Raw genomic sequence first — 27,835 nt, 5'->3', positions numbered from 1 at the left:
CCCTCTTCCCTGACTGGGGAGGTTTTCTCAGTTCACAGCATTACACAGGTCTGGCATCTACTGCTACCTGCTGCTTGCCTTCCGCTCTGCCAGAGGCTACTGTCCTGCAGAAGGAGAGCATGTCCAGATTTTAGCTCTGCAGTGAAAAGCCCAACATCGTACCTTCAAGTCCTGAACAGATGAGTTTGCAAGTATGTACCAGTGGGGAGCAAGGATGCTCTAACACAGGTCACACAGAGGCAGCTGCTGGCAGCATCCTCCAGGCAGCTGGGAGCACCACAAGAGCCAGAGGGGCCCTGAGCCATCAGGTGAAAGGCTCATCATAACCACCAAAGTTTAACCGCTTAGTGCCAGTCCTGCTGGGCACTTCCAATGTTTCACACACCACTGCTTAAAATCCTTTGCAATGCACACATCCAACTACTAAAGTGTTCTCCTCATGCAGGAGGAGGCTTCAAGCCCAGAGGAGCTGCTTGCCTAGACAGCAGTTCCACTAGCCAAAGGTAATGGCATGAATATCCCTGAACTACAGTTTTCTTCAGACATTTCACTCTCTCCTCCCAAGCTCTCTTTTGTAAAGAGAAAAAAAAGCCGACTAGCAAGCCAGCTTCTTCCTCGCTGTGCAGATGACACATGCATTGGATTCACTTTCCATGCTGGGTTTTTGGACAGAGGGAGGAAAGGACTGACTGTCCAGACCAATAGTTCACCCAAGAACACAGGAGGAAAGGACTGACTGTCCAGACCAATAGTTCACCCAAGAACACAGGAGGAAAGGACTGACTGTCCAGACCAATAGTTCACCCAAGAACACAGGAAGAGCAGCTTTGGTCTTCACTCCACTAACTCACTCTCTGGGAGCTACCTCTACCACCAGGAAAAGGCAGGAGGTGCAGAGCAAAGTCTGTGAAGGGACGCTTACCAACCCTTGAACAAATCCAACAGACCCTGTGGTCTCTAGGCAAGCAGCACCGTTAATGGCCCCTTTTCACACTTCCATGCTAATGATTTCTGGAGTCTGAAAGGCTTCAGGTCTCCATCCAAGAGGAGTATTTTGCACTGCACCACCACTCCTGGCCAAGCTTCAGGATTTTGGCTTCATGCACAAATCAAAGGGAAGAACATGAAATGTAACAATGCAGGTAAGTTCCTGAACCCAATGGCCCTGTTACCTGATTTCTTATGAAGGTCAAAAGGATCACAGGATCCCTTCCAGCCCTCTCTGTGCAGTCATATCTTCATTCTACCTCGAGAAAGCTGAGATCGCAGGAGCCTCCAGAGACTGATAGAGCAATAGAAGAGGGAGGTATGCTTAGTCTTCAGACTTCAGTTGTCTTAAATCCAATGTCACACAGAGAAGTAAGGAAGTAACCAATTCTCTATTTTTCTACATCACCAAAAATCAAGAAGAAAAAACCACACAGAACTGCTACATGTGTTAAATCCATAACTTAAAGCATTTTAATAAAAACAAAGCAAAATACATGTCATAATCCGTCCACTGGCACCATGTATAAAATCTTTTAAATAACAACTTTAATATTAGTCACAAAATACAGCATGTTGTATAAAAATAGCTGTATGCACACTGCTAAAAGAGAATGTAAAACCGCTCTGAATAGGCCATGCAAGGACATTCAGCTTTGACCTTTCAACTTCCAAGCACTTGTTGGATCTGCTACTTTATTCCTTCTCATTCTGCTTGGGAGGGTTTTGTGCTGGCACCTGGGGGCCGCCTCCTCCCCCTCTCCACCCTGCACACAATGCCCTGGCAAAAGGGTTTCAGAAATGGCTGGTAAGTTTAAAGGTGCATCATGTTGGGCATCTTAGTGGCCCTATTTTCACAGCTTATGTTTCAGAAAGTGCTCAACATCCGTGTCCTTCTTCATGGACACCTCACCTTGGTCACTCAAAATCTTCAGCTTTTCAGCCAGTACCCTTCCAAGCTACTCCTTACCCCCAGTGCACCACAGTATTAAAACTGGAAGCGAAAATCTAGACACCCAGCCTGAGATCACTGCAGGAGGCAGAATGCAACAGCTGCAGCACCATGTTTGTACAGACGTACCTCTGCATTTGATAATCCTAAATTATTCACACACCAAAATTCACCAAAGCCTGTCCATTCACATTAAGAAGTTCAGATAACACACAAAAAAGGACTTGGAGAAATATGAGTTTACAGCATGGAAGGTATAACTAAGGATAGCATTAATTTAGAAAAAAACAGATACTAAATATAAACTGTTTATATAAATGGTCTGTTACATACTGTGGTTATCAGACTTAAGAATGCAACTGCCAGAGAAGGGGACATATGGGACACCAAAAAAAACCCAATTAAAAAAGAGATCATATGGACTACATTTTAGTTATGAACAAAAAGATGTCAGATAAAGAAATAACACACCCCCAGCTTTCATCCCACATGCTGACACATAAACTACCAACAGGATAAAAAAGTAACCCGGTCCTCTTCATCTCTACAAGCCTGAGTGATCCTTACACCTTTACACTATCATCCTCATACAATTTAAGCCCAATGAAGGTAATGGACCCAGTCATCATCTTCGTTTCCTGAGTCTACAGAAGAGAGAAGGGCACTGTTGGTTAAAAACAGTCCCTGCTGCTCACACTAGCAGCAGCACCTTGCAAGATGTGCCATCAAGGAGAGCAGCCACAGGCAGGGAGAGACATGATGCTCTGCTGGGCAAAGAAAGCAAGCTTTTTTTCCTGATATTTTCCAGTTCACATTTTAAAGCATGCTCTTCTAAGAAGAAAATAAGGAAAGCTTAGTGATTTATCACCTCAGCTAATACAGCAGCAAACCCATCTTCTCCAGTTTAAAAAGATCAGTTAAATTATCTTAATGCACCAAATCTGACAAGCAAAAAACATTTTCATAAAAAGCTGTCCCCTTAAAGTTACAAGTCACATCACAAGAGCAAGCTTCTAATCAAACTGTCAGAAGCAGAGAAGCTTTTATCAGCACTGAAAATCCACATAAGAACACAGGCTGATCTTGCCAATCCATAGCAGGAAAGAAGTTTAAAAAGCTTTATGGGGAACTGGCTGAAAGTCACTGTTTTTGGTGGCATGCGTCATTGCTCTGCGCTTGGCGAGGCGGGACTTGGACGGAGGAGAAAGCTTCATGGAGCACACAGCATGGGCAACGTTCTCCTGCTCTGCGCTGAGTTCATTCTCGTGTTGAGACAACTGGCGGTTAAGGGCTATAGCCTCAGCAGCAAATAGCGTCAGGTCTTTTGTGCTACTGTTCCTTTCAAGGGAAAAGGAGAAAGCAGTTACAACACACACAAAGAGTCACTTCACCTGGTTACCCTCACAGCAGAATAGATATTTCCAGGCAGTTTTATTTCTCCTATCAAAACATCGACCCAGCAGGCAAAATGACCAGTCAATACCCGCATCTCTCCTCACTGCGAGGACCAGTCATACATAAGAAAAACACTCTGGGATTTTGGAAACAGCCACAGTTCTAGTCCTCGTTCTGCCAAGGACTTCCAATGTAAACCCAGGAAGCCACCTGAGATGACATGCTTAATTTCTACATGTTGTAAAAGGATGGACACATGGGGCAATACTGTTGTCTTTCCTCAGAGAACTGCAATCCCACTATAATTGCACGTCCAGCTTAAGGAAATGCATTTCTGATGGGAAGAACCACCTGGAATTGCCAGTGGCAGACATGGAAATAGAGGGAGATGTGTGACTCAGGCTCTCTGGCATACAGAATCTGCCATCAACTCACTTTAAATGAGGCTTGCCCTGTTCACAGTTAAATTGATACTGTGATTACCATCAACTGCAATGGAAGTCAGATTCATGTGTACATGATGATTATTCACCCATCAGAAAGTAGTCTCTTTGGATAATGCACGCCTTTATGCCTTTCTTCCCCTCCTGGGCAGGGAACTGCCAAAACCATCATTATTTCCTGTCTAAGATTAGCACTGCAGGAATTATCTCCAATGCCTTTCCCACAAACATGCAAGATTAGATCATAAAGAAAAATCAGAGCTTTAATATTTCTGATGTTCTTAAAATTAATGCTGCACATTTATGAAGTTCCACTCTCAACCAGGGATCTTACCCACTGATTTGTCACCTCCTATCTCTCCCCATTCTTTCAGTAATAATTCTTGGCCAAGTTTACAGACATTAAAAAAAGTTACCTTTGAAGAACTTGAGGGGTAGGTAATCCCCTTTCAGGAGCCTGCTAGAAGAAGCAGTTAAGAAAAGTTAGTTATGTATTAGCAGCTGGGAACCATGCTTTCCCAAAAGAGAGTAATAAAAAACAGGTGACTCCCCCAAATCTTTACAACTAATGGATATTGCATATAAACTAATTCACTGTGGGTTTACAAATCACATTTCATAATCTGTCTCCCCTCACAAGATACCACCACAGTTTGCAGGTATAAGACTAACGCTTTGGAAGCTCTCTAGAGTCTATCCCTTCTATCCTGAACTGGGAACTAAAGCAAAAAAGGACACTGCTGTTCTTTTAAAACTCTATCTACCAGCATTCTGCATTACTGTAATAAAGAGTAACATCATAATTCGTGTACTGCAGTGCTTGGTATTCACAAGAAAGCCATTTAAAATGCATAAAGCAATAATTAAAAAAACCCAACCCAACACTTCAAGCTTGGCAGATTCATCCAAATATTTACCACACAGAGCTCCAGAAAGAATAAAGCCACTATGTATAATTTAATTAATCAATATAAGAGCACTAAAACACACAATGACTATTAAAAGTTCAGAGACAGGGAACAGCTTGTTTGTCATTCTGGAAGAAGAATAACACTTAAAAAATATAAAGGGGGATACATACTCCTTGAACCCATGAATGTTGCAAAACTTGAGCAGCACTAAGTCGTTCTTTGGTGTCACGAACCAGCAACTTTGAGATGAGATCTTTGGCCTCAGAGGATATATGCGACCAATCCTTGTCAGGAAATTCATACTTGCCTTCCTGAATGCTCTCAAAAAGCTTGTTCTAGTAAAGGAAAATTTCTTTAATTTAAATAGCAACTAGAGTGCAACCAGAAGACTTCCCAAGTGACATTCCCCTCACTCAATTTTATCCACCTAATGTGGTGGATGACAACTGAAACCATCCAGTGTCCTTATGGAGTCAATGGACAGTGACAGGCAGCTCCACACAGTGATTCAGTACGTCCTAAGATGGACATGATACACTGTCTGCCGAGAACACCTTCCTCCCTACCCTGTAACAGTGTAACCAACGTACTCAGTTTTTAGAAAGAATAAAAGCAGGCCCTGCATGAAGACTCTCCTGGGGCTCAACTTTCACCTGAGGAATTGTGGCAACTACCATAAACCAGATCAAGAATTACAGAATACAGGAGGATTGTGGGGTGGGGGAGAGGATGAGGAGAAGCTCTGAGATCTCACATCAGGAGGCGGTGGCAGTTGCCAAACCTTACTTTAGAAAGGGATATCATCACTCAACTTTTCTATTACCACCCTCACTTCTCAGTCACAGCTTATCCTCCTAGATAACTGGTTGGGTTACAAACACAGCTCGTCACTGCTGGCATTATGGCAAGTCTTACACCCTAAGTTCATGAAGCAAACTAGTCTCCTACATATGCTCAGGACACGTGCATTTACCTGGCAAACTCTGCAGACTTCTCCTCTGTCCCAGCCACAGTCTGTGCCACAGTTGCCCACAAAAGGGGGGTAACCGCTGAGCATGATGTACAGAATCACTCCCAGGCTCCAAAGATCACACCGCTTATCATAGAACGTGGCCTCCTCTGTGAAGACTTCAACCACTTCTGGTGCCATGTATTCTGCAGACCCACACTAGGAAACCGAATTCAAGCTTAAGTTTTCAAAAGGAGGGTCAAATCCATACAAGACTCGGGTTTATCGTTCTCCTCTCTTTATAGTAGGCAGCTTGGTCTAAAAGCAGGACCAGGCATCAGGGACTACTGAAGTTTACTGCTGGCTTTCACTGCAGGTCTCATTTTGTTAAGCCAAATTGCAACTGCTGCATCCCTCAAAGGTTAAATGGAGTCGCCAAGAGCTTTGAAACATTTTGTGAGTGTACTGCACATGAAAAAATGAACACATTTCAGGTGTAAGGACTACAGAGACCTAACAGAAGGCAAAAGAGTTCCTACTGTTCTTTAGCAGGATCATAAGCTGTTCCATATGAATCTATGATCCTTTATACAGGGTCAAAATATTAATTTATACATTTCAGGTTTTTAAATCTTATCCATTAGTTATCAGGCTTTTCAGAAAGTAAACAACTATACAATGGGAGGTCATTTCTATAACGGACTCCTGCAAAACTGTCACATTTTTCTTTCACAGTAAGTCCAAAAGCATAGCACTGTAGTTTTTCAAATGAATGTGTATTATAAAGCCACACGTGATTACAGAGCTTGCATTCCCTTTAGCTCACAGGTCTTAGGCACAGAACTCAAACACGGGGAAATGAACGCAAAACTAAGGTTCAAACTCAGTCCATAAGCACATAAAACACCCCCACAAAAAGATTCCTCATTTGATGGAGGAAGAGATGAACAGGATCCATGTGTTACTTTCTGGCCAAAAGGAGAATTAACACAGTGAGCTCCTGTGCTTTTGTATATTTGTTCTGTGACTGGGAACCCAGGACAGTATTTATCACACATACACCTGCTTTAAATGAACCACCCACCACTGGGTGTAGTTGCTGTAAGCCCTTTGAAGCTCTCCTCTGCAGATAAAAATTGTTTTATGGTAGAATAGAAAGAGCATGAAGCCACAGTATGTCTCTTACCGGCGTTGTTAATTCCGGAGTAGTTATAGGAGTGCACGCACTGTTCAGCTTCACCCCGCTACCAAGATCAAAGTCACATATTTTTACTGGTGATACCTAAAAACAAGGACAAAACAATAAGAGGTCCGGAAGACTGTGATTAATGCAATATATATGAATACAGCACCACGTGGAAAACCCCAGGACAGAACACAAGTTGTTCTAGCAGCAGGACTAGTGAAATCCAGTCTCTTACAGCTATATTCCACTCCTTGCATTTGCCTCCTCTGTCCCAGTTGATCCCATGCCACCAGCATCTGCCCCTATTGCATTATTTTTTAAATCTGGCTGGGCAAGCACCAGTATACATCAGGGCACTCTGGGAACTATACGTGATGTGACCAGCTGGCCTGTAAATACTGCTTGTCCATCTGGGTACTGCCTCGGAACAGATGAGGTGCTAAATTGTAATTGCCACGCCCTGCCTAAGAACAGTTAGCTTTTTATCTTAGTCAGATGCTCACATTTCTACAGCTCAAAGAAGAATTTAGTCTCTTTCAGGCTTCAGTTTTGTTAAATTTAGTTGAAGTTCACTAATGGGTTCAAAAGTTTTCAAGAAGAGAAGAGGCAGAACACAAGGACTGTTTTTGGAAACTAAGTTATACAGAACGTTAAGAGACCAGAGTAGCACCTTTTCTGGAGATTCACACAGGATGTTTTCAGGCTTCAGGTCTCTGTGAGCAATACCTAAATAAGAGCACAAATGTTCATTAGAGAAGATACTCTCCTGTTTTATTTCTCATTACTTCTCTCTATTAGAAGGTGGCCTGGGAAATATTCTAGGCCCGAGTTTGCTACGCAACCCCCCTTAATGATACTGCAAATAATTTAATTGCAAAGCGTATTTGCTAAAAGTCACTGTTGCATCCTGCTATACCTTTATCATCCTTAAATGTCCATGAGAGTCAGTCAAGCAAACAAGAACCTGCTAACACTGGAACTTTTTGGCTTAGCCAAATTAATTATGTTAATTAAAATCAGCTTATTAAGATGACTGACCTGTAGGAAAGTTTACTTGTGTACACAGTTTAGTCAAAATATTTTTGTGCCTTCTACAGTAAGGTCCTTCTTTCCAGATGGATCAACTAGTGGTTTGCTGAACTCCTACTAGCACAGACAATACTTGAGACACTCTTCCCAAAAAAAACCCTGAATTCTCAGATGAAAACATCCCTGTAACAGTGAGGTACATAGTCATTGCTGAAGCAAAAGAAAAATTAAAGGGCTTGGTTGGAGATGCTGAAGAAAAGGTACAGGAGAACCACCAAAGGGCTTCTTCATTTGTTCAACTGCTATTGGAATAGGTAAATCCAACAGGAAAGCATCAGAAGGTTATCTATCCGTGCAATTCATATGCAAAGGTACTTCTGCACTGTTAAAGCAGTTCTTCAAATGCCTAAACACACAATTTCTGAAAGTTCTCCATTTAATATGATCAAACATAATGGGAATGCAGAAAATGAGAAGCAAAATAATCAAATCAAATGAGCAACTTGGCTGTAATTTAAATGCACACTAGCCTTGCTTAAAAATTATACTCCAAGCACACCTGATACTACTTCAGAGTATGAGAAAGAAAATATCCCACCAAATTCTAGGTAAAGGAGTTTCTAATGTCTTTTTTTCAGCACACTCCACAAGACATGACTTAAAATATAACATTAGCAGCGTAGCATAACACCAATCTAAAGGAATCAGAGCTTTCCTAGTGATGCAGTGCACATTGCTTAAGCATGGAAGATGGCATAATGAATCCATCAAGATTGCCTGAGCTGACATTTACAGCAAGGCCAGCCATACCCCAACAGTTGGCTTGTAATGTGAAACCCAATAGCGCTTTTTTGTATTGTAGTTTGACTTGAAATGTCTGATTATATAACATTTTATTGTGCAGTTGCACAAAGTACAAAGAAAACAACTGCCTTTAAACACTCCTCCAGCAGATTATTAGCAATAAAGTACATACATCCCAAGTGGGTGTAAGGCAGTAGTATCATCCAGCTGAGTTTTAAACTATTCCTGGCAAAAGAATTAGTTGTCCTCATTCAAATTTATTTTTTTTAAAGCATCTAGCTATAGCACTTTACCACTAAACTGTGCAATAAAATTGCTTTAATTTCCTGTTTACTTCAGTGTTTTGTATGCTACTTACTAATTATTTTAATATCACATGAAAGAACCATAAAGAGAACAATAAAATGAAAGGGGATGTTGTAGTCGATTCTGCAAGCCATGTCCCCACCGTACCAATTCACAGCAAATGACAAGAAAGTGGATTGCTGCTCTAAAGCCATTTTAACAAATCACTCCCTTCTTGTTTGGGGAAAGGGGAATTAAAACTAAAAGCTGACAGAGAACTACAGAAAGATATTAGCCGAGTCGATGTTAAACTTCCTTGAACAGTGCTCCTAGACCATCAGCTGTTAAGCAACCTGCTATACCCCTAACACATCAAATAAGTATTTCTCTACATGTTCAGCCTAAGCTTCCTGTTCCTTATTTGACCCATATCTCAAAGTCAACATCTTCTAAACACAGGTATCAGAGTGCATTCTCTGCAGGTTTAAAAATTATCACATAGACAGTCTATGAAGATTACCAAAAATATTAATCCAGGCCAAATTTGTTTCCACATTCAGATTAACCTCTCATAACAAAGTCACAACATGTGACAAGATCCATATTCCTCTACCACTTTCTCAACTCCCTATGCACTGCTACACTTTTCTTTTTAATAGGTTCAACCTATCAGGGTACCAGTGCTGTGATTCCAACTCAAGCATATAAGCAGTCCCGTGATTTACAAGTAAAGCCTACAATTAAGCATTTATTGAACTGGGGCCAGTACTAAACAATTAGCAAACGCAGATCTGCTGAGATCTACCTGGCTAATTAGAATGGCAAAACAAATGGAGAGAAAACTTATCAAAATAAATAACCAATAAACATAGTCTCCAATTACATGCCATTCTATTCAAAGGTAGTCACCGTAACATTAACTGAAGCTGCTTAATCTATGCAAGACCAGATAACCATGACATAAGAAAGATTTTAAAGGTATCTATCACATTCAACGCGAACATATAATCTGAGATGACCATAATGCACACAGATATTTTGAAATGAAAAAGTATTCCCAAGTAGAAAAAGCAGCAGAAAAAACATTTTAACATAAAAGAACTCTCTACAAATAGAATTGCTTTTAAATCTGAACAAATCCCAAATGAAATGAGGACACCTTCAAACAAGGACTATGGTTCACTTGTAGGTCTCTCAACTCAACAGTGGGGGTCTAAATGTGGAGACCAAAAGCTACTACAAAGAGGTCTTGTAACCAGCAGAAATTCTGGGTAAATACAGAAAAGCATCTCTGTAGACCTGGAAGAGGAGGAAATTAAAAAGAATGTTAGCTCCCTTTACATGGTGGCTTAGGTAACAAGAACATGCAAACTGATTCCACCCTAATGCTAATTCTCCCTGGATGACAATTTAACTGTTGTTCTTCAAAAGGCTATATCACCTTAACATAGCTGATTACTTAAGCTACCATATTATGAAAATAATATCATAGAGGAAAACAGCATAAGGCATCTGGCATTGCTGTGAACAGAAATGTTAGCAAAGGCTGACTACTTACAGATAAAATGTGCTCCATAACTGAAGTGTACAATGTCAACTAGTAAAGATGGAGACAGCCTCCTCTTACCTTTCGTATGGAGAAAGTCCAGAGCAGAGGCAATATCCCTCACCACTTTGCTAGCTTCTCGTTCATTGAAGTGCTTCCGCTTTTGTATATGGGCCAGGATTGAACCTGTCAGAATAACAGGTGAAAAGGAAAACCTTAATATGAATGTTGCCTGGGCTGAGAAGAGGCTTTGTCAATACAAGGATAAAAACACAATAGACACTGCTAGTCTGCCATAAAGGGAGAATTGATCTCAGTGCAAACAGGGCCAGAAGTCATTTAGAAAAGTTACTGGCTAACACTCTGTTCTAGTATGTTTACATGGCAGAAACTGAAGTGTCACAATCCCATGTTTTTATATGAAAAGGTCCTCAGAAAATAATGATGAACTAGTACCACGTATCATGAATCCACAACCTCATTTCTCATACTTTGTACCAGCCTTTCACAGGAAGCAACTTCCGTGGACCAAACAGGGGAATGACTAAGAAAAAGGTACTGAACAGCTTCAATACTTAAGACTGCTAGAACATAATTTTCAAACACTGCAGCCCTCTAGTTTAAGCACAGCATAAGATGCAATCACTTTTTACTGCCCCAGCACACGACTGGTCTGTTTTCCACAGACCGTGAACAGTAGAGACTTGCTAGTAGTACTAGTAAAACTCAAACACCAACTAAGGATGTAGACAGCACTTCAGCAAAACCCACCCTCCCCCAGGTCACAGGTGTCCATGCTCAAACTAACTCTCCTCATTTTGTGTAATGTGACAATTGAGACCCTGCACTGAAAGTCAAGTAAGTATACACATTTTTTTCTCTCAACACCATCAAAATAAAAAAAAACCTTCTACCTTTAAATAGACATTAAAATTCCCATTGACATCAAAGTAAGGCTCATACACTGACTTAAGGCAAGATGTGCCTTGGGACATGAAATCTGACAAAAGACCTCTCAAATATGAATACATTGAAGGACTGGTAGCTTGCAGGCAGAGCTCCACTGGTATCCCTTTAACAAAGGAAAAAGGGAGATTTGATTCCTTATCTTCTTTAAGTCAATTCCATCAATCTTCTCAAAAGATTAAAAATATCTTAAAAAAAATAATTAATTTTGCACTAAATAGCCTTACTACTGTCTTCCATTTTCTTACTGAGAGGTATATTTATAAAAGCAATCAGGCAGAAAAATTCAAGAAGTAACTGTCCTTTGTTACTGGCCCCCAATACAGTAAACACTTTATATCTCAGGTGATTTCATTTTTATTCTTCAGTTCGAGATGTGGAACAAAACCTCCCATTCTCTGTTGCAGTAATTCCTATTCTTATACCATCTATGCCACTGCCACTCCTTCACAGCAAGGATTCAGAGAGGAAACAGGAAAGACAGTCAAAAAGAAGAAAGATGGACAAAAGACTCTTCAGATATGCACAGGTATGCCGTGTCAGATAGGTGGAGGAAAGCCACTTTGGACCAGGTTATCAGATTTCAAAGACAGAAGGTTTCCCTTGCTGGAAACACCACTTTCTAGTTTGCTACAGATTTCTTAAGGGCACAGAGTTCAAAGGGGTTTCCTGGTGTAGTTGTTCTTTACTCCTTTAGAAAGTATTAACAGTTCTTGAATGTTTCCATGTCTGTGGAGAAGATCCCAGACTTTGCAGGAAACAATACTGAGCCACCTCAAGTGTTCATTTTATTCAGCAGGTTTATTTAAAATTACTCTTCTGAATAGAGCTGATGTTCCAAACTCTCAGAGAAGAATTATATCAATATCAATGAAAACATACTCTACAGCCTTTACATTCAGCCCACATAGAGGAATCCCACAAACAGAAAGAATAGCAGGGCACTCCTGCCACAGCTGTTACCACCTCTTCAGTATTCAGCAGAGAGAAAGCATCATATAGCACCTCCCAAATCGCATTTCAAAGAAGTAAAAAGGAGGAAAGGACTCTTAAATCATGCAAGTTCAGTACAATAAGCTGGATTTTAATGCTTTCAATTATAAAATGCTGTCAGGCAAGGACATTAAACAGCTTCTGCATATCATGGCAAACTGAACACAGCTAAAATGGGAGCAGAGCTCCTTCAGTTACCACAGCTACAGGAAGGCAAAGCTGACAATGGAAAGCTCAAGTTATGCCATTACATTGCAGGTAACACCAGTCTCTGAGATTGGAGTTACTGGAGTAAGGTTTGCATTGAAGATTAATGTTCTCATTCTTGCCAGCCACACTGCTTACATCAGAATCTGCAGTGCATCAGAAGCTAGTCTAACCCTTAATTCCTATTATTTCTTTTTTTTCTAACCCACATACCTAACACTCCAAATGCTGAAATTTTTCAAAGAGAAAACTAGCCTCAGCCCTACTTGACCACTGTAAAAACAGTAGCTAAGAGAGGGAAGGTGGTGTAGCATTATTATCCTCTCAGTAGCTGTGCAGGTATGCTGACAACCATAGTCTCACAGTCAAAGAGGGTTAACTAATGGAAGAATGTGGAGATGGGAAAATAGACAAATGCAAATTTGTACCAATCAAGCCCTATCACAGCTAATTTGTCAGAGAAGTCTGTGCATTAAGAGGAACAGTGTTAGAGGAAATCACAACGAAATGATGCAGTAATTTTAAGGGACAGTAAACAAAAGCTTTTACTCAAGAAAAAAAGGTGTCCTCCTCTTTTTAAAAAGTCCTGGATCTATACTGCAAGACTTTGCATTTCTTGCACATATGGTTTGCTACTGAAAACCTTCCTGACCAGTGATAATAAATGATGTTCTATGGACAAAAGTACACTCCTTCAGAAACTCAAGTTTTCTTTGAAGGTTGGGTGACACTTAACTCATGGTTTTGCACAGCCATGCAATTAATGGATACTGTAATTATGCTCAATGCAGACAAATATGAGAAAATGCTTGATGTAGCCTTCTCATTCCCCAGGTGAGTGTTAAATGCTGGAGACCAGTGACCACACTTGCTCATTGATTGGCCCTCAGCCAGCCATAAGCAGACTGCTTCACAGTTACAAGCAACCCCAGGCAGAGGCAAGATGTTTTTCACAACAGTGCTCCATGAATTTCAGGAAACAAAGTCAATCCTACATCAAGTGAAAATGCTCCCAGAGTATATAGATGCTGTACTAAGATCATGCATAATACCTGACATACTGTGTGTCTCCCCTTGCCTGAAGGTACTGTGACCTACTGACTATATTCCAAAGCTTCCACTTCAACAGAGCTGACATTTCCATCACTTAACTACAGAAAGGGATTGCAAATGTATGACCAGACCCATCAATATTCAAGAATAACCATACTTCAAGCTCTGTATATTATTTCCTCTACTTCTTCGTCTTAAAATTCTCAAGCATTTAAAATAAGCTCTTCAGTTTCTACTTTAAAGCACTGAGACAAACAGGACCATGATGATTCAATGCACAAAGGCACAGTTACTGCACAGTACCTCCTCGCAGCTTCTCAAAGACAAGGTAGTATCTTGTGTCATCTTCAAAAAATTCTATTAACTCCAAAATGTTCCTTTTAAAAAAAAAAAAAAAAAAGAGGGGAAATAGAAGAAACAGGCACAGAGCGTAAACAGAGCAATGAAGAGTTTCAGCACGGATAATTGGGAACTGCCAGAAGTAATCAAATATAAGAGTTCTAATTAAACAAGTTGCCTTGGTTGCCTATGGCATTAAAACCACGTTTCCAACTCACATGTTTAAGCAGGGGAAACAGGCCCAACACCAAAATCAGACAGGACTGTGAGAGTTCTGCTGCTGCTCAACTGACAGGAAGATAACTGGTAATAGGTTGTATTTAATAATTTAGAACATCGCATTTGTGCTGAAGGCAACAACAAAAAAAAACAACTGGCATTCTTTCTCTCTGGAAATCACAAGACAGAACACACAGGGCTCGAAGGAGACAGGCATCTGTCAACATGACATTAAATCCAGTGCCTTAGTTACCATTTTTAGACTAACTCACTCCTGTTTAGCTAGCGTAGTGTTTGCAGCACAACATAAACACCCCACGTTGCCTTGAGAATGTCAAACATGTAAGTCAGATTTTTCTACACTTATACACAAAATCCAAATTCTGCACATGCTCATGAGAGCTTGAGGTTTTCATCAGTTATGAACTGGATAACCACATGCTCTTAACCACACACATAACAAAGATATAATCTGCTTCTCTACAGCACAACTTAAGACCATGAGTTTGCTAGACAAGTTTGTTCTTAAATTCTTTAGGTGTTATACTAAAAATTTGTAAAAAAAGGCTTGATATAAGCTGCACCACTGTAGTATAAATAACAGCTGTTGTATACATTCTAGATTAACAGAGACATCTAAAGGAGTAGTTTCAGAATTGGCTTAAACTCATCACAGAGCATGCTGCCACTGGCTGCGTAGCCCTTCCCTCCTTTTCAGACACGAGTAACAGCTATAAAGCCACTTCATCCTGTGGCCACGTGAAGTCAGCACACATCCAAATGAAAACTAAATTAGCTGTTCCAGTGCAAAAGCAGGAAGGCTGACGCAGAGGAGGACAAACCACACATTATGGAAAGGAATGGCAAGACCGTTCCTTTCAAGAGCAGCTGGTATCAGGTCAGCTTTTGCTGATGGTGAAATCAGAGGAGAGTGTCAAAGTGTTAATTCCTCATTCAGACAAAAGCCATGCAGCACTGAAGCACATTCAGGCTACGCTGACCTGGTTGCTAATTGACTTATGTGACCTGTAGCTTGTAAATATTTCCCTAAATTTCACAGGTAAGAGAAGGGGAAATTCGTATTTTGAATAGGTCAAGACTAGATTTCAACTGGTTTTAAGGAGACTACTGCAAAACTCCTAACCTAGTCATATATAACAGGCTTAAAAATTTGAAATAAATAGTCAAGATACTTTAAATAAACAAACAAACACAAGACTCCGTACTTACTTGTTACCCTGACACTGGTACAGTGTTTCTATTTCACGAAAAACCCGACTCCGACTATGCCCAGCATTTTTTTCAATGATCTGTGGAAAGAGTTAGAGCTCATATTTGAAAAATTACTGCAGAAACTGTGCATGTGGCTCTGGAACTAGGTAACTGATCTAAGGCTTGAATCTCAGGCATGCCCACCAGAAAGAAACACTCCACCTTTGTTTGTTTGTTTAATTTCTCATATGTCATTTATCTACAGTGTCAGCAGAGCTCTGGAAGGCATTCAAAGGACAAGAGAAATATGGACAGGAAGAGAAGAAAGGAACTGTATCTACATTACACAGTCACTGACAAAGTTACCACAAGCTTTTTCTTGCATCATTTTAACTTTGCAATGTGCAGAAAAGGATATCCTTTTGAGTTCTAACAAAAATAGATTTGAGTCACATCAGACACTGAACAGTCAAAACGAAGAGATTTGTCATTATAGGCATTTAAGTTAAAAGTACTACATTCACCACAAAATGAGAGTTTGGTTCATACTGCAAACTTCACAGAGACCCAATAACAGGACCTAATGTATTAAAAAAAACATACATTCAACCTCATAGCCCTTCTGTACTGCCATCAGAAGTCACCTTCCTTCACACACTCCTCAGGCTGAAAGAGGACAAGGACAAAGGCTTTCCACAGAGGCCGAGACTGAATGATTGCTACGTGAACGGAAAGCTCATGACATTACTGCAAATACTACCACTGTCTGTATCCAGTATTGGTTTCTCATTTTTACAGCCAGAGTTATCCAGTACAGGACAAGCAATCATTCACCAGTACTACATGGGACTTGGTATCTGATCACATCTAATCCATAGTATAGTGGTCGGTTTATTCCAGACTTTCAACTTCAACAATTCTGCAAAGTACACACAAAATTATAGCATCTACAGGACCAGATTTTTGAAGGGGATTAAAATTTTGTGCCTATGGTTTTCGCAAAAGAATCAAACATAAAGCTTTCCTATTACTATTATTTGTGTTTGTAATTAAATAGGAGACACAGGATAACCACAAATCTGTAAATGGGCCCTAATAGCTAATATAACAGTATTACAGAAGATTCACCTCTACCACAAAAATAAGAGACAGCGTTGCATGAACTAATGGCAGTAACTGATGTTCTCTGAACTCACAGCAGCATTCTCAAAAGCTCACATTATTTGGAGGGCCACGCTAGATAATGACTTGGCCTCTTCCTTCATAAGAGATAAAAACTGGTAGGACTACAATCAAATCAGGACATGAGAGGAAAGCTTGCCCTGACATCTAACCATCACACAGTCATTCACTGTTTGTGAATTCTATCTGCACCTGATATACTGCTTTACTCCAGAGGCACAATACTTAAGACGACATATCTCAACAGTTATAAAGCAGGCTCATTTCAAGCATCAAAAATTTTCTAAAAGGTTTTGTTATTACCCACCCTATTACAGCTTTTCACTGAGAAACCAGGAGGGAGAAGATGACATGGACACAAGTGATGCTGCTTTTATTCTATACTTACTTTTACGGCATATTCTTTCCCAGTTTGGAGGCTGACAGCACCCTGAACTTTGGCATACGCTCCCTCACCAAGAAGCTCAGCAGTCAGCTTGTACAAGTCTGCCAAAGAAATCCCACAGAAAGGACACATTAGTCAAAGCATTTCAGTGAGTAACATCAAGACAAGCTATTTATCTGACGAGCATCCTCATATGACAGCAACTGAAAAAATTCCCTTGGTAATGAAGACAGAAAATAGATTTATCCAGTATTAAAGTAAATGTGCCAGCCTTAATTATGCCTCATTTTTCACTTCCCCCCTTCAAGTTCCAGGAAAATTTAAAGTAGACTTCATTCCAGCATCAAAATTACAAGTTTGTTCACACAAGAAACATTTTATAGCTCAGTAATCGCTAGGACCTCATCCACCTTCCCTGTCCTCATGTAAAACTCAGAACCAATTTTTTCAGGTGGAAAACATTTCACTCCTTGATCAGAAAATACCTACCATACAAAATCTACTTGCAGAGATAGTGTTTTAAGTATAATTGAAATTTGAAGGTTTAAACCTAGAAGACTGCTACCATCTAGATTTGCAACATACCTTACAAGGCTACTTGCCCACTAAAGTTTTCTACTGGTCAGCTTTGTTGCACTGAACTGTATTTTACCTACAATGCTTCACAGTATTTGTGCTCACATCTATTCAATCAAAACATTTTGACATCAGCACTGTTCCTGCTAAAAAAAACCACACCACTAAACTAGATTACGAATAGAACACAGATTTCACCACTAAGAGAAAAAAAAGAGACTGAAGACTGAAACATAGGGGATAAAGAAAAACAGAAATGTTAACTTATAATGTTTGCCAAAAAGCAACGTTTAGCTAAGAAAACTGAGAACAGCAGAGGAAAAACAGACCATTACAATTAAAAGCTTAGAAGTTGCCACCAACCTTCAAACTTCCCAGGGACATGATCTGTGGCTCTGGTTCTTTTTTTCTTTTTCCTTTTCCCACTGTCTGCTATGGGGAGAGCCTGACTGCTGACCATCTCTGTGTGGCAGAACATAAAGGTGCCTTTAACACACAATCAATTACTTCACTTCAGGAGAAAATGAACATGCTCTTGTGTGTTTATGTTCTTAAGCTATCCAAAAGTTTCTCTGCTTGTCTTCATCACAGGCTGCCATCTCTCCGTAGGCTGCCATCTCTTCCCCCAAATATCAGAGGAAACCTAAAAAGACAATTTGGGTGCTAATTAACAGTTCTGGGGAGGTTTGATAAACGAATGTAAAAACAGAAGAAAATAACTATGCATCTATGCTGAATCCTCCTCTCGCAGTACACTAGGGCAAAGCATGGGAATATCCTTGTCAACAACCATGACGAGCTACCCACAACATAACGCATGCCCTGATGCAAGACAGGATTTACAGCCCTCACCAGGGCGCTATTCTTTGAGCTATTCTACTGTTTTACAAGTAGATTTTTTTTTAAATCAGCTTAAGAAAATGAGCTTCCAAAACAGGAGGAAGGTGTGGGGAAGTGTCAAACAACCCAGTGAAACAAAGCAACCACAGGAGTTAACAGGTCAAAGGAGCGATCTAGGTCAGTTTACGCTGCTAAAAGGCCAGAAAAAAAACATTTCTCACAGAACCATGATGTGCCTTTCTAAACCACAGATCAGTGGATAACTTATGCTCCACAAGCAGTGTTTATGGCATTTAGATATTTGTTTCCTGCATTACTTGCTGCAGATATTACAGGAGCTTAGTCAGAGATAACAATTCACTGATGCAAGATAATATGGCAGAACAAGAAAAAAACACCTGCATATTCTTATGGAAGGCCTAAATAAAAACATTACCATACACTTTCTCTGTCACAAGCTGCTTCATACAGCTAACCTATCTCCAGAGAGGTTAAATGATTCCATACTATAATCACATGAGCATTTCTCCACAGCTCCAGTCACATCCTGCCAAGTTGGCCCTAACAGTTAAAAATCCCAGCTCAAAGTCTTCAAGGCAGTAGCAAAGCACAGCTAAGACATTTTACAGCCAGAAGGATTTTGAAGTAAATTCACAACTAAAGATCTTGTACTATAGAAAAACCTAAATTCCTAGAAATAGCATAATCATAAGAACACTGTTAATGAAAGAAGAACAAGCCCTAAAAACAACGACAACAAAAACTTTCTGGCAATTCTCCTTTAACAGAGAGCCTTTGTGAATAGCCATTTTTCTGCCTTTCCAAGGCACAAAACATTACACAACAATCTCCCAACACATGAAATACTTTTTCTCTGCTTCATTGTATTTCTCTCGTCAATATCAGTCAACAATAGCTATTATGAGCATCACTTAGAACTCACACTCTGAAAATTTAAGGCAAGTGCTGTTTTGAAAGCCCTTTCTCTTTAACAACTTACTGAAACACTTAAAAATGTATCACTCAAAGCCTCAAGACAATAGTTAATCCTCATTTTCAAGTCTTAAGCAGAATGTGTTAAGAAATCATGATGGATGACATATGTAAGTTCTTAAATACAGTAAGAAATATAAAGGCACACATTTTACCAACTTCTAAAGCAACAGCTCCTTCTTAACTTCAATTGGCACACATACAGTTTCAATTTTTAACATAAAGAGAAGGCTAGCCTTTGACAGCAAGTTCCAGCTCTCCCCAATTTTAGTTCAGCCTGCATTAGAAGTTATTTAGAACTGGGATCAAAATAACACATATGAAGCTGCTCAGAGATGGAGCTGGTCTGCTTGAAGGAGGTGCTCAATTTCCAGGCATCAAACAAGCCATTTTAATGACCTCAACTTCTGCAAGACAACAAGTCATACCTAGACAGGTTCTATTCCATTTCAAATACTACACGGTTTCAGAGCTTGTAACAGACTAAAAATTAGCAAAAAGACAGGAGAGGAATCCTGCATCTTAGCACAGGTGACGTATTTCTTCACAACCATCTCCCGCACTCTACCAGCTGGCTATGATATTTAGTAGTGTTTATTAACTCACTACATTATTTCAATTCCCTTTAGTCTGACTCAATTCCTAAGTTACACAGAACTGCTTCCTTGAACCAGGAAGTTCACTAGTTGTGTGTACAGAAACCAAATTACTGACAAGCTGATGTTTTCAACCTATAGACATGGCCAAATTTGCTACCAGACAGGCATGAAATCTTTGTTATATTAGATTATTACCCTTCTGGTCTGCTATTTCACATCATTGTGCAGTTCACTTCGGTCCACACTGCTTTTGCTTTAAAGGTATAACAGCTTCATTCTCATTATTCACTTTAACGAACCAGTACTTAAGTAACAGCTAGTATAACAAGAAAATGCCTTTAGCCCAGACAAATGCTTTAGAGGTTTTTCAAGCTTTCAAAAAAATGGTTGTGCCTCTGTGACCATATACCAAAGAGTTTCTGATGACACTGAAAGACAGTGTGCCTCAACCATCCAAGCAATGCTGAGGTGTTTTGCATGCTGCAGGACTACCTCTGGTGACAAGGACACTGCGGGCTCTGAGGACGCTCACCCTGCCAGACAGCAAGCTCAGAGACTGGATGAACTGCTCTGGAGGGAAATGGCCCATGGACACGTCAGGTTCAAGATGAATGTCTAACTGCTGTCATTTTAAGGTTATTTTACAATGTGGCCCGAAGCTTTGAACCCCTGCTTCCACCAAACCAACTTGTTCACCCACTTTATAATCTATTCTGGCTGGCTGCATGGAGGTGGGAGTAGAACACTACTTGGTGTTCAGAGCAGACTAGCCAAACCTTTGATAAAAAGCACTTCTTACATCCCACTCAACCGTAACAGTCAGACTATTCTCTAATACTGTCTGACTAGCAGTCTGACAAAAGTTGAAGAAACAGGGAACAGTTCAAACTCTGATCTGTCCTTCTCCTCTGGTCAGGTTAGGATTCTTGCTTACAGGATAATGTAACCCAGCAAAATCCATACCGCAAGCAAAAAAAGAATAAGTTTCTGTCTTAGCTGCAGTTTTGTTGAAGTCCTGTATTATCATCATCATAATTCAGTGTTGAGACAATATTTAACACACACATTATTCAGGGCCTGTGTGGGAAGGTATAGTTACAGCCTTTCCCTTTTGCTATTGTGGCCTCTACAACTATCTTCAAAAGAATGAACAAAAGCATTTATCATAAAGATGACTTGCAAACAATGCTAAGTGAAGAATGAACAATTACCACAAGTTTCACTTCATCCAGATCTTAAATCACCTTTCATCTTGCTTCCTAACACTCCATATACAAACATGCCAAAATCCACTACCCAGACGTAACTCCCCTCTCATTCTAATCTGCTTCCCAAAGGAAGGAAGGGTATATTTAGAAAACAAGCACACACACGTACAGGAAGCACTTGGAGAACACAGTACAGATGTCTTTTTCTGTTAAGAAGATACCTTGTTTGTGCGTTTGAATTCAATGGAAGAAAACAGTTTAAAGCAGAGTGTTCAGGTACTACCATCTGCTTCAAAACTGGGTCTTGCTTGAGCCAGGTTGTTCTGCAGCTGAAAAGGAACACAATCACACTTACATTCAGAAATCACATAAACGTTGTCACATACATTCAGGTAGTGCCCAGAGTCTCAAGAGATTGCAAGAACCTGTTGTGCCAGGCTTCGGGTGAGCACACAGCAAAAGCACACCCCTGCATTAAAGATTTTATAACTCTTAAGTACAGAAGCAAAACACAGTGTTATTTCTAGTGCTCCAGTCATTTCAACCAAAGAGAGGACCCCCTTGTTAGTCTTGCAAAAACAATGATTTATGGTGTTCATTAGTTCTTGTTGTTATACCACTGGAGAAACACAACAAGTTTAGATACAAAATACAGAATTATTCTTAACAAACAAGAATTATCATTCTCCTAACCTAGATCAACACTCAAGATAGAGCACCACAACTACAGCCATAACAGCACCAAGGTTAAAGCAAATCTTGAAATTGGTCTTGGAGGCAGCCAAACAGGCTCCAACAGACCAGGAGCATGAGAAACCATTTTCCACAGCTGAAAATCTTCTCCTGAGAACAGGTACCCCTAGTACTGAATTCACTCCTAGCAAGCGACAAACAAGGCAGTGATGTTCAGGTAACACTATCTCAAGAAAAGAAGAATCAGGAGCCTCATGTAAAGCCTCTGTGGATTCACAGAGGATAGCCACAACCCAGGATTCAACAGATGAAACAAACTTAAAGCTGATGTGCTGGCATGGGATGCTTTCAGACCACTGAGGTGGTATCTAAACAGCTGCAATTACAAAAATATTACTGTCCCACAGATACTGTAAAAACAAAGGCTTTTTATTCAGACTGAATAAAAGCCCACCAAGATCTCTGACAAGGCTTCTCTGATTGAAATTTAAAAATACTGTTTTGACTAACTGAGCAACAACAGGGAGACCAGTTGCACCTTATGAACAGCATCAGGCTTCTCAGTTCATTTATGCTTATTTTCAGAGCCATTGTTTACTTAGTCAAAGAGCTACCAACAAATTCAATAAAATAGGCATGAGTAAGTCCCTTGATTCCACAAGCATGACACACCTGTGACTCTCAGACTTCAAATGTAAAAGTGTGCACTCAAAACAGAAGTTAAGCCACTTTAAAGTTTCAGACATCCAGAATTTTGGACAAAGAAACAAGATGGAAACAGACTTCAGTCATTTTCCTCCCAACTCAGTTTCTCACATTGTTCTTGGACCCTCCCTTCTCCAGCAACACTTTGATTACTGTAGATGTGGCACATAATGAAACAGGACTCACTCAGCAGGTGCCGATTCTGCCAAAACCTGCTCGTTGCAGGAAGCTCAGAGTAATCAAAGCTATCTTTATAAAGCGACTACATAGTGATTAACTGTGCTTCTAACACTACAGATCAAGCGAAACACAATTTGAAGAGGAAGGATGCCCAATTCCTTAGAACAGCCCTGTGTCAAATCCAGAGGCAGATTATTTTAATACTCATTCTGTACTGCATTAAGTAAGAATATTAATTTCAAATCGTAAGAAGTGAGTTGCTTACAGGTCATTTATCTTTACAGTAGTTTGCCCTAATTCATTCTTAGCTATCAGAGTTACCTTCACATCCCACCTGCAAGAGAACTTTCAGTATCACTTAGCTCATTAATCTGAATTATCCATGAAGGACGATGAACTTTAAAACATTCCAATATCTTCCCAAAAAGATACAGGAGCATTAACATTTTAAAATCAACACCCAAAAGTCCACAGGAAGCCCAAGCAATCTGATTTCATGAAAGAGCAAGTCTGAGAAAAAAATATCAATTCTGCCTTATCACAGACATTACTGTAACACCTACACAGTGTAACAGCTGAACACCATCCTTCTAAAATCCTTCACTTTGTAGAAAAGGTTACAGCAACCTTTTTCTTTACCTCTACACTTCTCTCTGTGATTCCTTGCTGTCACACTTAGAAGACCGGTCATCTTCTGTGTATGCAACCTCCAGAGTCTTAACTTTTTGCACTCTCAGCTACCCACTTCCCTTGCAAATTAAGCATGGGGTTTCTGAGGTTCTGAGTCAAACCCTCCAGCGACGGGTGGATCTCACTTGGCAGGATAGCACAAAGTTATTTCAAATAGATTCCTCCCACCTCAATTTGTTACTTCACTGTGATTACTACTGGGGAAGCAGGGAGAACCTTAACGGAGAGGAAAGCATGCAGCATTCCTTTCCCTGTCCTGTTGGGAGCAAATAGCATATTTTAGCACACATGCTGTAGACATGAGATCTTCTGCTAAGGTCTGGTGACGTTTACACAGATGCACACGCATTTCTTTAGAAGCATTAGTTGTTATTCAGAGTAACAGCAAAAGAACTGTTATCATCCCCACTGGAAAGACAAAGGCAAACAAGACAAGTGTGCTGACCCTGCTAGGACTTAACAAGGATAACGAATGAGACTGAAGGTGGCTTAAAAACATACAGTAATCTTTTTAATTTCTTGTTCTAGGACCACATGCCTCCGAGGCAGCCACACGGAGGAGAGGACATAATAAAGTGTATTTCACAGGGCTAACAAATGTGAATGGTAAGCCTAATTGGGAACAAAATGGCATACACACTGGTTATCGGTCTAAAGACCTTCTTCCCTCCTTCTGCATACAGCAGTACAGCCAAACAAGGTATTTAATGTTACTGACCACTGACAGACAACTCATAGTTAAGTTTCCATCACAGCAGGAATTTACGATGCAAAATTATTTTAACCTCCAGATCACACATATTCTAAATGAGAACAGGCCTTGCAATAGTACTTTGACTCAACTACCCAAAGCTTATCTAACTCCTACAGCACTTTTAAATTAAAGAGATATACAAGGCAAGTAAGTTCTGAGTGCCACTTACTAAAGAGTAAGCTGCTTACTCTCTTCTACGTCTGATGGCATCAACAACTCTCAGCAGACTGTCTCTGCATTGCCAGTTACCTCCTCTAACCCCACTCAGTTCCCTTGCTAGTTTTCAAGTCTAAACCAAAGAGAAAAACTTCTCAGAAGACAACTTCTGATTTCATACAGAAACAAGATAAGCATTTCCTGCTTTACTCCACACCCTACAATGATCAGATAATGACATTTGTCACTGGAAAAAAAGCTACACAACATACTCCCATATTAGCCAGCAGCCTTGTTTGGAGAGGTTAATCCAACTAAATGTGTTTTTAAAGTTTGAAGCAAGACTGATTTTTCTTTCTTTTCCCCTCCTCTGTACTTTCAACTCTAAAATTAATAGTCATTAAACTTGATTGTATTTTCACATTTGATGTCACATAAAATTCATACCAGTGTTTTAACATTTGTTACCAGGAAGGTGCTGGAAGGTGAGAGGAAATTCCTCATAGCAGTAAATACCTTTTTTGAAAGCATTAGGGAGTACTGATACAGCATTCATAGCATGAAGTAATATCACGATGGAAAATACTCCATGTCAAGACACTTTCAAGTGTCCAAGGCACCCAAATCCACTTTACCTGGAAGGCTGCCAATACCAAAACCAATTACCTTTAGAACTGCAGTGGAAGAGGTTCAGCTCTGCAAGTGTATTTTGCCTTTCTTCCATCCAGCACCTGGAAGGCATGAAGAGGAGCTCTGTTCTGAAAAAAATGCCAAACTGTAGCTCTTCAAAGTTATCAGAATATATGCCAATCTTTCCAAGCTAATTGTAGGGTGTAAATTTGTATGATAAAGAGGCTTTTGTAAGCAGCAAGCTCATAAAAGGAAAGAAAAAAAGTATCTAGAGAGTTGTTTACTTCTAAGCAGATCTGACACTTCACAGACAAGTGCCAGTGGTGTCAGGGGAATGGGCTAGTTTTTGGCTATCGCCCATACTGCTGAAGCTAGCAGCCGAGCTGTCACCAGGGCTGTACCGCTGCCTTGCCTTTGCTTCTCCTCCCTGTGAGCTGCCTCAGAAGGTCACCCTGGGCAGGCTAACAGATACTGCAGAGGTGAAGTATAGATTAAATCTAGATAGATTTTCAGTGTTCCCAGGGGTTCATAGGTCTCATCGTTTTATGACAGATGAAAAATACCAGATCTAAAAGATTATTTGTGATCAAAGCTAGGAACAGGTTCATTTGCCTTTGCCTGCTCTTCTTCCACGCCAGCAATATTCCTAATAGAAAGGCAGCCATCGTAGGAGTTTACAGACTTACCACTCTTTATTAAAAAACGCACTATGTATGAAATACAGCAGTTTAAGCCTCCGGGGAATAACCAGCTCCAAGCAATAGGAAATTCCCATGTCCTTCCGCGAGGGCCCCGAGACCCGAAGCGGCCGGCCGGCGAGCTGGAGGCATTTTACCGCCCTCCAGCTGTCCTTAGCCACCGGCAGCACCCCCAGAAACCAGGGCTACCACCTCTCCCGGCGTTCAAAATGTTTATTCCTCCACACGCCCCGTGCCTCGGAGGAGCCCGGACCAGCCCCGGTGAGAAGACCCACGCTCGCAGCCGGGGGAGTCCAGCGGCTCTTGCAGGCACGGACGGCTCCCCCTCAGGGCTGCCCTCCCACAGCTGACCGAGGCGGGGAGAGCGGCCAGCCGCGTCTCCCCCTCACCACAGCCGCACCGCCCTGAGGGAACCCCGCTCCCCCCCGCCCTCACCTCTATGGCGGCCGCCGGCGTCCCTCGGCGGGGGCGGCGCTGCGCCGCCGGGCCGCCCGCCCCCTGCTGCTGCCTGCGGGGAGCGCGCATGCGCGCGGCACCACCCCCGGGAGCGCGCTCGGCAGCGGGCGCTCGCCGCTCTGTGCGCACGCGCATCAGGCGAAGCCACACCCCCACGCCCAGCTGCCGGGCCGCGCAGGCGCAGTGAGGGCGGGCGGCAGCTGCGGAGCGAGGGGCGCTGCGGGCAGGCGCAGTGGTGCTTTGGGGGGCCGTTGTTGCGGCCCTGCGCTAAGGCGGCAGGGCAGGGCATTATGGGGGGTGTCTGGACCGAGGCATTGCTCCCCAAGCTAGGCTGGCAGCTTGCAATCTTCTCCTTCCCACTCGTGAGCGGAGGGTGCAGGGGCCCCCAGGGCAGGTGGCCTGTGTGGGGACCCTCTGTTGTAGCCTGAGGCGGGGGCCGGGTGGCTGCCATCTTGTATTGCTGGTCCCCATCCCGCTGCGGGGTTGCTGAGAAGCGCTTGTGGAAAAACTGCGGTGATTAACAAACAAAATTCAGCATGTGCTGTTCAGATGACACCTTCACAGAAAAGACCCTAGTGAGCTAAAAAAGCCACTAAGACACGTCTGCCTGCACCAAGTACTGTCTCCCACAAAACTGCTAGGGCACAGGAGGGGTGATAAGGATAACTTTTTAGTAACCTTATTAAGGAAAATTTGTCTTAGCTTTACAAGTTGATATTGTACTGTCTGTGTAATGCCAGCAGCATCATAGATATTTTGGAAGTTCATTTCCTTGCCTGCTTTCTCTGCTTCCTGTGCTCCCCACAAGTGTTTTGCATGAGACAGTGATTTTTCCGTTTTTCCTCAGGACCGATTTACTGCCGATGTACCTTGGCAGTTGCTCAGCTGACAAGGGGAAAGTGTCCCTCACCTTTGCCTTCAAAGCAGTGTGGCTATAGCAGAGGGGTTTGGGGACATTCAGTAAGCCAGGTGCACCTTCAAGCAGACCAGTCTAAGAATGGAAGGAAAGAGTGCAGTAATAACAACCAAGAGCTAGGGATAAACCTAGAGAGGCACAGCATGAAAACCTACCATGGGACAGAATGTCTGAAGGACTCTGGAAAGGCGGTGCTGTACACCTGACTTCCTGCTTCTCCTCAGCAGTGGCTCTGTATCCCAGCCTCACTTGCTCCTACCCCCTTTGGGATAAATGACAGTGCTTCTACATTAGGATGTATTTTCTCATTTTTTTCCATGCTCTCTTGAATAATTTAGAGAGCAGCCTTATTTCCTGAAGCTACTTCCTTACCTCCCCAGAACTGCTGCACCTCTTTATCTGGCAGTGAAAGATAAGTCTCCTTCTTTGTGGTCAATACAGCTACAGGTGAGGGGCAGCAGTGTAAGAGCAGTGGGGCAAAGATAAGCATGGTACTCAAATATTTTTTGAAATCTTTTTAAATAATTACTATTGAATGAGGCTTTTCATTTTGCCAGCTTTATCCCTTTTTAGATTGGTTATATTGTCTGCAAATATATTTGACTGGAAAAACAATCAGGTTTTCTTCTCAGCAGAGACACAAGGTGCCAGCTCTGCACAAGAACTCCAAGAGTAAAAAGGCTCACTAATAGCAGAAA

The 27,835-nt window shown here is 41.3% G+C and overlaps 1 protein-coding gene across 11 annotated transcripts; it reads right to left on the bottom strand.

Moving 5' to 3' along the window:
• Window positions 1–1,434: 1,434 nt before the first annotated feature.
• On the bottom strand, window positions 1,435–26,278 carry MKNK1 (MAPK interacting serine/threonine kinase 1). Of its 11 annotated transcripts, none has more exons than XM_074832116.1 (14): window positions 26,201–26,278; window positions 25,104–25,195; window positions 21,429–21,588; window positions 17,983–18,262; window positions 17,047–17,144; window positions 15,495–15,574; window positions 14,010–14,083; window positions 10,569–10,673; window positions 7,494–7,549; window positions 6,824–6,919; window positions 5,662–5,856; window positions 4,859–5,023; window positions 4,194–4,237; window positions 1,435–3,277 (listed from the first exon to the last, which is right to left on the bottom strand). In XM_074832116.1, the coding sequence occupies exons 4-14, from the start codon at window positions 18,095–18,097 to the stop codon at window positions 3,049–3,051; spliced, it is 1,257 nt and encodes a 418-aa protein (XP_074688217.1). In that variant the 5' UTR covers window positions 18,098–18,262; window positions 21,429–21,588; window positions 25,104–25,195; window positions 26,201–26,278; the 3' UTR covers window positions 1,435–3,048. The 11 variants fall into 11 exon arrangements, with proteins under 11 accessions (XP_074688217.1, XP_074688215.1, XP_074688220.1 ...); XM_074832114.1 differs by having other exon boundaries at window positions 21,481–21,588; XM_074832119.1 differs by having other exon boundaries at window positions 17,983–18,081; window positions 21,481–21,588.
• Between the last annotated feature and the right edge of the window lie 1,557 nt (window positions 26,279–27,835).

The sequence above is a fragment of the Strix aluco genome, chromosome 8 (genome assembly GCF_031877795.1).
Source record: "Strix aluco isolate bStrAlu1 chromosome 8, bStrAlu1.hap1, whole genome shotgun sequence".
In the NCBI taxonomy this organism is placed as follows: Eukaryota; Metazoa; Chordata; class Aves; order Strigiformes; family Strigidae; genus Strix; species Strix aluco.
Note: the sequence above shows the minus strand (reverse complement) of the source record. Positions and strands in the feature narration are given on the sequence as shown.